General features: G+C 39.3%; 1 protein-coding gene across 1 annotated transcript in view; it reads right to left on the bottom strand.

Annotated features, from left to right (window-relative positions):
- Window positions 1-389: 389 nt before the first annotated feature.
- Window positions 390-9,770, bottom strand: part of BBS2 (Bardet-Biedl syndrome 2) — a 36,663-nt gene continuing 27,282 nt past the window's right edge. Inside the window, exons 16-17 of the mRNA XM_011961014.1 lie at window positions 1,585-1,733; window positions 390-866 (exon numbers count right to left, since the gene is read on the bottom strand). Coding sequence (XP_011816404.1) covers window positions 760-866; window positions 1,585-1,733 — 256 coding nt within the window. The 3' untranslated portion in view covers window positions 390-759. The remainder of the gene's footprint in view (window positions 867-1,584; window positions 1,734-9,770) is intronic.

Raw genomic sequence — 9,770 nt, 5'->3', positions numbered from 1 at the left:
CAGCCCAAATATCCTTTTTTTTTTTTTTTTTGAGACAGGAGTCTTGCTCTGTCACCCAGACTGGAGTGCAGTGGTACGATCTCGGCTCACTGCAACCTCCACCACCCGGGTTCAAGCAATTCTGCTGCCTCAGACTCCCAGGCAGCTTGGACTACAGGTTAGTGCCACCACACCCGGCTAATTTTTTGTATTTTTAGTGGAGACAGGGTTTCACCGTGTTAGCCAGAATGGTCTCATCGCCTGACCTTATGATCCGCCCACCCTGGCCTCCCAAAGTGCTGGATTACAGGCATGAGCCCTGCACCCAGTGCACATTTTTGTTTTTCTCTACAAAATACAAATGGACAATTCTGATTTGGTGGTGATTTTATAATCAAATCAACACAAAGTTTAACATCTTTACCTTTTAATTAAAAAGTAGATAATCAATTTGAAAAGTACAAATTCAGTTACAATTTCAAGAAAAAATATGTATTTATATACCATAAATAAGCAAAAATTGGACTCTGAAGCCCTAATACTTCAAAAGCATTCATCCTATTCCATACAAACCTAGTATTCAGCAACAGTACTACTGATTTTAAAATAGAAAGTGAACCTATCTTCACAAGTAGTTCTCTGTCTTTAATTTGTACAACCCACCAAGGTTATTTTCATTCTTAGCACCTAGGGTTCACCAGGGTATGATCCAAAGCAAACCAGCATAGGTTTTTAACAGAAAATCTTTGCCAAGAACTTCATGACCTGTATTTTCCTCTCCTATGAAGAAGCTGTCCCCACTCGCATGATTCTGAACAGTGTGTTGATGTTATTGCTTCGAATTGCATCCCGACAAGCAGTGATCACCTGATTCTTTGGTTTTCCAACTGCATGAGAAGAAACATCAGGAACCAAAAGATTGTTAGATGTGAAATTATAAAATTAGAGGCCAGTTTTAAAACAACATAAAACCAGGAGGGAAAATAGTTATATGTGAAATATAACTAATTTATCTTACCATTCCCTAAAAAAGATAACTTGGTGAGGGAATTTATTGAAAAAACTGACTTAAAGACTGTCTCAAACCTAGAAACCAACAGTCGGTTTTACAGAAAAGGATCAAAGCTCATAGTCACCTAGCAAAGATTATTTCTAAAGAGGTCAAAACATCGACCCAAAACAGCAGAATTCAGGTATAAATCTCTGGCTATATTTCTGCTTCCTTGGGTTTGCCCTATTGTTCTTTTTCTAAATTTTTAAGTTAGACACAGCATTAATTTTCAGTCTCTTTTTTGCTAATTGGGCCTTGATGGTTTTATATACGCTTGTATATTTCCTTTGGGTTATATATAGTAGGTTTTTCTTTAGAGGATGCAGGAAGATCTAAGAAAAAGAGCTGAAGGTTTTCTTTCCCTCTGAAGTCCAGAGACAAAAGCCAAACACCAGGCTGACTGACTGAAACACAAGTGACTGGTGCCAGCTCTGGAGTGTGAAAGGTATGCTACTTTCAGCCCCAATATGAATTATTGGATGTTACCACCATCTTCAATGAGTTCCACCAAAAACATTACAGATGAAAGTGCAGTGTTAAGAAAAGAGACTTACCCCGTAGACGACCTGCTCTTTGAATTGCTTGATTTACTGCTTTGAGGTTTCCCAACAGCTCTGTGTGATTGTTACAGCGAATTTTATATCCATTTAGCAAGTCTCTATTAAGGTCATAGAGTTCCATATAACGACTCTTCATTGTTTTCCTGTGCAAATCAGTAGAAATTTGACATCATTTCATGTTGATACGGCAAGCTTAAGAAACACTTGCAAACTTCTTAGACATACAAAGAAAAGACACCATTTTTAAGCTATATTTTCATTAAAATGGAGTAACTGCTAGTTTGCTTTGAAAATATGGATAAGTTCCACAAAAATGTTCTTTTCTTTCCAAATAAACAAAAGACAAGTGGCCTTCCTTGGTTACTGGTCAATGGTTGGTTTTGATTTAGGTGGTTAAGAATTCTCAAGCCCACTGTGCTGGGAGTACGGACAAGTGAACAAGGTGACAACCCACCTTCGAAGTTTCAGATGAATATTCATTCAACTAATTTGGCCTGGCTGACAACTCAGCCTTGTATTTTATCAAAGTTTTAAAAACAAAGTCATAAAATTAAAACAGAAATGAGATCTATACTACACAACAATGAAAATGACTAAAGAAAAATATAGCTGAAGATACCAAATGCTAGCAAAGAAGTGGGATAAGTGGAATTCTCATGCATTGTGGACAGAAATACAAAAAGCTGCAACTACTTTGAAAGGTGATTTGGCAGTTTCTTATAAAGTTAAACACACACTGTACGACCCAGCAATCTCATTGTAAGGTATTTTACACAAGAGAAATGAAAACATATGTCTACAAAAAACTTGTATGCAAGTATATATAGCAGCTTTATTCTACTCACCAAAGTCTGGAAACAACCCAGTTATCCTCAATTGGTGAATGGATAAATACCATATATCCACACAATAGAATACTATTCAGCAATAAAAAGGAACAAACTACAGATACATGCAGCAACAGGGATGAATCTCTAAGACATTATGTAAGTGAATGAAGCCAGACTCAAAAGGATATATAGATATATATATCGTATGATTCCATTTATATGGTATTTTGAAAAGGGTAAAACTATAGGAAAAGAGGCCGGGCGCAGTGGCTCACACCTGTAATCCTAGCACTTTGGGAGGCCGAGGCGAGTGGATCACCTGAGGTCGGGAGTTCGAGACCAGCCTGACCAACATGGAGAAACCCTGTCTCTACTGAAAATACAAAATTAGCTGGGCGTGGTGGCGCATGCCTGTAATCCCAGCTATTCGAGAGGCTGAGGCAGGAGAACCGCTTCAAGCTGGGAGGCGGAGGTTGCAGTGAGCCAAGATCATGCCATTGCACTCCAGCCTGGGCAACAAGAGCAAAACTTCGTCTCAAAAAAAAAAAAAAAACTATAGGAAAAGAAATAAGATGAGTGGTTTCCAGGAACTGGAGGTTAGGAGAGGTATTGATACAAACAGTCACAAGAATGACAGAAAGTTTTTTTTTTTTTTTTTTGAGACGGAGTTTTGCTCTTGTTGCCCAGGCTGGAGTGCAATGGCACAATCTCAGCTCACTGCAACCTCCGCCTCCCAGGTTCAAGCGATTCTCCTGCCTCAGCCTCCTGAATAGGTAGGATTACAGGTACCCACCACCACACCTGGCTAATGTTTTGTATTTTTAGTAGAGATGGGGTTTACCATGTTGGCCAGCCTGGTCTCAAACTCCTGGCTTCAAGTGATCAACCTGCCTTGGCCTCCCAAAGTAGCTGGGATTACAAACGTGAGCCACCCAGCCAGTGATAGAAATATCCTATATCTCGATTGTGGTAGCAGCAACATGATTACATAAGTTTCTCAAAATTGATTAAACTGTAAACCTAAAAAGTGTAAATTTTCTGCATGTATGAGTTATATATCAATTAATTTGATTTTAAAAATAAAAACAAATATTGACATTTTGCAGTCAAATGCCTAAAGCCTTTTTGACATAAGAGAGAGACAGAGAGACAGAGAAACTAGGGACCCTACAGATAGTTGGCCAAAAAAAGCAAATATCTATCTCAATTTACAGATGATACAAGAATACATCTGGAAAAACTGTAAGATAATTAGTAAAGGGCACATTATAAAATCAGATAAAAATCAGTGTTCATATGTACAAACACAAAACCATAATTATAGAATAAGATATAAACAATATTTACAATTACAAAATATTTCGTGATTGTCTAAAAACACAGAAAATATCTAAGCATAAACTTAACACTGGTAACATCCAGTATCTACAAGAGGAAACTATTAAAGCACTCCAGAAAGACACAAAACATGGCTTGAGCAAATATAAAGACATAGCATGTTCTTACTTAGCAAGACCAAACGTCACTGTAGCGGCGTCAGTTCTCCCTAAGTTAATACATTTAACGTCATCTCAATTAAAATGCCTATTTTTGTTACGGAGCTACAAAAATTGCTGATGAAATTCACTGGAAGAACAAACAAGCACAAGCAGCTAGGAAAAACCATGAAAAAGAAAAGCAACAAGTGGGGACGGGGCACCTACCCACACCAGGTATGAAACATACAAAACATCCATACATGAAAGAATGGCACCATCAATGGTAGTTGCCAGAGCTAAAGGGAAGGGAGAATGGTTACTGTTTAATGGGTACAGAGTTTCAGGTTTAAAAGATAAAGAATTATGGAGATGCTGCTGGTGGTGATGGTTGTACACATTATGAATGTATTTAATGCCACTGAACTGTACACGAAAAGTAGTGTACAGTAGTTAAGATGGTAAATTTCACATTATGTGTATTTTACCATGAGTGGGAAAAAGAAAACAAACTATTACCCCTCTGCTCCCACACCACAACAATCAACACAGAAGACTGCTGTCCTCAACTGTGTGGAGATTTTTCCCACACACCAGGAAACAATCAGTTCTGTAGCAGACACCAGCTGGGTGTCCTCCAATTCCCTTCTGACACTATTCATCTGGAGACAGTGTCCGATCTCACAGACTGAGGGCTCAGTCCCACAAGATTGCCCCGACTTCAGACACACAGCACAAGTTCAGGCTGACAGAATTTCTCACTCATCTGCTTCAAGTTAGGGTTCCCAGGACCCACTCTCTGGGTTTGATTAGTTTGCTAGAGCAGTTCACAGAACTCAGGGAAACTTAATGGCATTTACCAGTTTATTATAAAGGATATTACAAAGGATACAGATGAAGAGATGCACAGAATGAAGTATTAGGGAAGGCGCTTGGAGCTCCCATGCCCTCCCTAAGTGCATCAACCTTCAGGAACCTCCGTGTGTTCAGATGTCTAGAAAATCTCTGAATGCTGTCCCTTTGGATTTTGATGGAATCTTCATTATTTAGGCATGACTGACTAAACCACTGGCCATAGGTGATCAACTTAACTCTCAGCCCCTCTCCGCTCCCTGGCGGTTGGGAGAGGGGTGGGCAGAAAGTCCCAATCCTCTAATCCTGCCTTGGTCGTTCTGGTGACTAACCCCTATCCTGAAGCTACCTAGGAGATGCCAGCCATAAGCCAATCAATAGCATACAAAAAGACATCACTTCAGAGATTCTAAGGATTTTAGGAGTTATTATGTCAGGAAACAGAGTGAAGATCAAATATATATTTTATAGTATCACATATCACAATGAAATTTCTATTTTCTTTTTTAGAGATGGGGTCTTGCTATGTTGCCCAGGCTGGTCTTGAGCTCCTGGCCTCAAGGCATCCTCATGCCTCAACCTCCCAAAGCACTGGGATTACAGACATAAGCTACTGTACCCAGCCAAAAATTTTTTAAATAAAAAAGAATGGCTGAGGCAGGATGATGGCTTAAGCCCAGGAGTTTGAGACCAGCCTGGACAATATAGTGAGACGTTGTCTCTACCAAAAACAAAAAAAAATTAGCAGGATGTGTTGGTGTGTGCCTGTAGTCCCAGCTACTCAGGAGGCTGAGGTAGGAGGATCCCTTGTACTTGGGAGGCCGAGAGCTGCAGTGAGCTGTGATCACACCACTGCACTCCAGCCTGGGCAACAGAGTGAGATTCCGTCTCAAAATAATTTTTTTTTTAAAAAAGAATGATATTGTCAAATGAAGTGACAAGTCAGACCAATGGAATAGTGCAGAAAATCCAGAAATAGATTCAACTGTGAACAGAAATATGATATATGATAAGGGCAGTATCTGAAATCATCGTGAGCATGATGAACTTTAAAAGTAGTATCAGGCCGGGCACCATGGCTCACGCCTATAATCCCAGCACTCTGGGAGGCTGAGGTAGGCGGATCACCTGAGGTCAGGAGTTTGAGACCAGCCTGGCCAACATGGTGAAACTCCATCTCTACTAAAAATACAAAAAAAAAATTAGCTGGGCATAGTGGCGCATGCCTGTAATCCCAGCTACTTGGGAGGCTGAGGCAGGAGAATCGCTTGAACCAGGAAGGTAGAGGTTGCAGTGAGCTGAGATAGCGCCACTGTACTCCAGCTTGGGCAAAAAGAGCAAAATTCCATCTCAAGGAAAAAAAAAAAAGTAGTATTAAAATAATGCAATGTGGCCAGGCACAGTGGCTCACACCTGTAATCCCAGCACTTTGACAGGCCAAGGAAGGCAGATCGCTTGAGCCCAGGAGATCAAGACCAGTCTGGGCAACATAGCAAGACCCTGGCTCTACACAAAAATTAGCTGGCTATGGTGGCACATGCCTGTAGTCCCAGCTATTCCAGAGGCTGAGGTGGGAAGATAACTTGAGCCCAGGAGATTGAGGCTACTGTGAGCTGTGATCTCTCTGCATTCCAGCCTGGGTGACATAGTGAGACCCTATCCACACACACAAACACACACACAAACACAATAATAATAATATAATAATAATGTGATAGTCATATGGAAAATGATAAAACTGAGTTTATTATTTATATGAACACCAGGATAAACTCCATCCGGAACAGAGACTTAATGTAAAAAAGGAAAATGTACAAGTACTAAAGGAAAACAGGTGAATTACTACTCTATTCCCTGGTGTTAAAGGAAACTTTTCTAACAGTAACTTAAAATGTAAAAGTATTAAGAAAATGTGGCTGGGCACGGTGGCTCATACCCATAATCCCGGCACTTTGGGAGGCCAAGGCAGGCAGATCACCTGAGGTGAAGAGTTTGAGACCAGTCTGGCCAACGTGGTGAAACCCCGTCTCTACTAAAAATGCAAAAATTAGCCAGGTGTGGTAGCGCTACTTGGGAGGCTGAGGCAGGAGAATTACTTGAACCTGGGAGGCAGAGGTGGCAGTGAGCCGAGATCACGCCACTGCACTCCAGGCTGGGCAACAGAGTAAGACTCCATCTCAAAAAAAATAAATAAAGTATTAAGAAAATGAGTGATCAATTTGACTATATACAAAATTTTTAAAGCTCTTACAAGGCAAAACCAATATTAAAGCAAAAATTTTTTTTAAAATCTAAGCAAAGTTTGGAAAACCCAAATGACAAACTCAGGAAAACATATTTGCAACTCACACCACACATAAGAGATTAATATACCCACTATGGTTTGGATGTGGTTCATCCCCACCAAAACTCATGTTGAAGTTTAAATGCCAGCGCGGCAGTGTTGGGAGGTGGGCCTAGTAGGGGGTATTTGGGTCATGCGGGCAGATCTCTCATGAATAGATTAATGCCACCTCTCAGGAGTGAGTATGAAGTAATTCTCAAAAGAGCAGGTTGTTATAAAGTGAGGGCACCCTCAGGCTTTGCCTCTTCACACATGTCCCCTTCTCCTTTGACCTTTTCTGCCATGTTTTGACCTCACGCATGGCCCTCAACAGAAGTCAAGTGGATGCCAGTGCCATGTTTCTTGTAATTCCCAGCCTACAGACCCATAAGCTAAATCAACTTCTTTTCTTTATAAATTACCCATTCTCAAGTATTCTGTTACAGAGGCACAAAATGGACTAAGACAGTACCTGATATGTAAACAGACAAATAGTTCACACAAAAAAGAAATGCAAATGGCCCTTAATTAAAACAATGAAAAATGCCCAGTGCTGAACATAATAAATGGCTCCTACAACTCAACAGCGAAAGAAAAAGAATAAATAAATAAACCACTAGTAATCCAATTTAAAAATGAGCTAGGGACTTGAATAGAAATTTATCCAAACAAGAAAAACAAATGACCAACAGGTATATAAAAAGATGCTCAATACCACTAGTCATCAGGGAAATGCAAATCAAAACCTCAATGAAGTATCATTTCACCTCTGTCAGGATGACAATTATCCAAAAAAAAGACAACAAGTGTTACCAAGGATGTAGAGAAATTGGAACCCTTGTACACTGCTGATTAGAATTCAAAATGGTGCAGCCACTACAGAAAACAATTTAGAAGTTCCTCAAAAAATTAAAAATAGAACTACCATATGCTCCAGCAATCTCACTTCTGGGTATTTATCCAAACAAACTGAAGTCAAGACCCTGAAGACCTATTAGCACTCCCACGTTCATCACCACACTATTTACAATAACCAAGATGTGCAAAAAACATAAATGTTCATCAACAGGTGAATGGATAAAGAAAATTTAGTACATATAAACAATGGAACACTATTCAGTCTTAAAAGAGAGGGAAATTCTGCAATATGTGACAACATGGATGAACTCTGAGGATGTTACGCTAAGTGAAATAAGCCAGTCATAGTAGGACACATTATATATTTGCATGGAGTATCTAAAATAGTCAAATTCATAAAATCAAAGAGTAGAACGATAGCTGAAGAAGGGGAAGAAGAAATGGGAATTTGCTTACCAATAGTTTCAATTAAGCAAGAAGAATCAGCTCTAAAGATGTGCTGTACAACGCTGCACCTATAGTCAACGATAATGTATTATACACTTAAAAATGTGTTAAGAAGGTAGATCTCATGCTGTGGTCTTACCACAATAAAATAAAATTTAAAAAATAAAAATTAAAACTAAGAGGCCATTTCTCATCCACTGGAGTATGCCAACACACTCCCCTGGCGAGGCTGAAGAGAAACAGGCAATTCTCATACATTGTATGGGAATACAAAATGATGTAACACCTATGGAGAATTTGACAAGATCTTGCAAAATTCTGTATGCATGTATCATTTACTGCAGTAATCCCATTTGTTAATAAGCCTTTTTCTCAAAGGTATCCTGGCAAAAATAAAAAAAGATTTACATAACAAAACTATTCATTAAAGCATTATCTACAGTAGCAAAAGAACAAATCCAAATAGAGGAAACTGGCTGAAAAACAGTCAGAAAATGGAGTAGCTGTAAAGACAAATGAGATGTATTTCTCTATACTATGGTGGAAAAATCTCCAAGATGTATTTTAAATGTAAAACACAAGGTGGGAAAAAAAAAAAAAAAAAAAAAAAAGCAAGGTGGAGGCTGGACGCAGTGGCTCACATCTGTAATCCCAGCACTTTGGGAGGCCAAGGTGGGAGGGTCAGTAGATCCCATGAGTTCAAGACCAGCCCAGGCAACATAGTGAGACCCTGTCTCTACAAAAAAATAAAAAATTAGCCGGGCTGGTGGCTCATGCCTATAGTCCCAGCTACTCACTAGGCTGAGGTGGGACAATCCCTTGAGCCCAGGGGATCAAGGCTGCAGTGAGCTGTGACTGCATCACCACATTCCAGCCTAGGTGACAGAGCAAGACTCTTGTCTGAAAAAAAAAAAAAAAAAACCAAGGTGGAGAAAAAGATGTATACATACTATGACTTAATCTAAGATATGAAGAGGTGTGTGTGTATATATCTGTGTGTATATACTTAAATATTCAACTGGTTATTTATAGTAAAAGGGAGAGAACAGAAAGAAGGTCACAGGAATGGAAAGTTAGACTTTTCTGTGCATGCCTGTCTTATAGATCTAACTTTAGAATCACAAAAAGGTTTTAGTAAATATGTAATAAAATTAAACCTAAAAGGTAAAAATGCCAATCCTCCAAAACTGAGAGCAAAATAAAACAAGGAACCTAACTCTGTATCAAATCTGTGGCATAACCAAAAGAGAAAAAATCTCAAGTGATTTTAAGATACAGTAATTTGACTGAAACTCCCTGCTGGGATATGCCCTAAAGGCACAAAAAACTAACACTCAGCAATCATATTGTTGATAACAACTTGGCTAATATTCTTAAATGTTGTGTCTGTGCTGT

This window comes from Colobus angolensis, unplaced genomic scaffold, assembly GCF_000951035.1.
Source record: "Colobus angolensis palliatus isolate OR3802 unplaced genomic scaffold, Cang.pa_1.0 Scaffold531, whole genome shotgun sequence".
Taxonomy (NCBI): Eukaryota; Metazoa; Chordata; class Mammalia; order Primates; family Cercopithecidae; genus Colobus; species Colobus angolensis.
The sequence above is the reverse complement of the archived record's forward strand: the minus strand, read 5'-3'. Positions and strand labels throughout refer to the sequence as shown.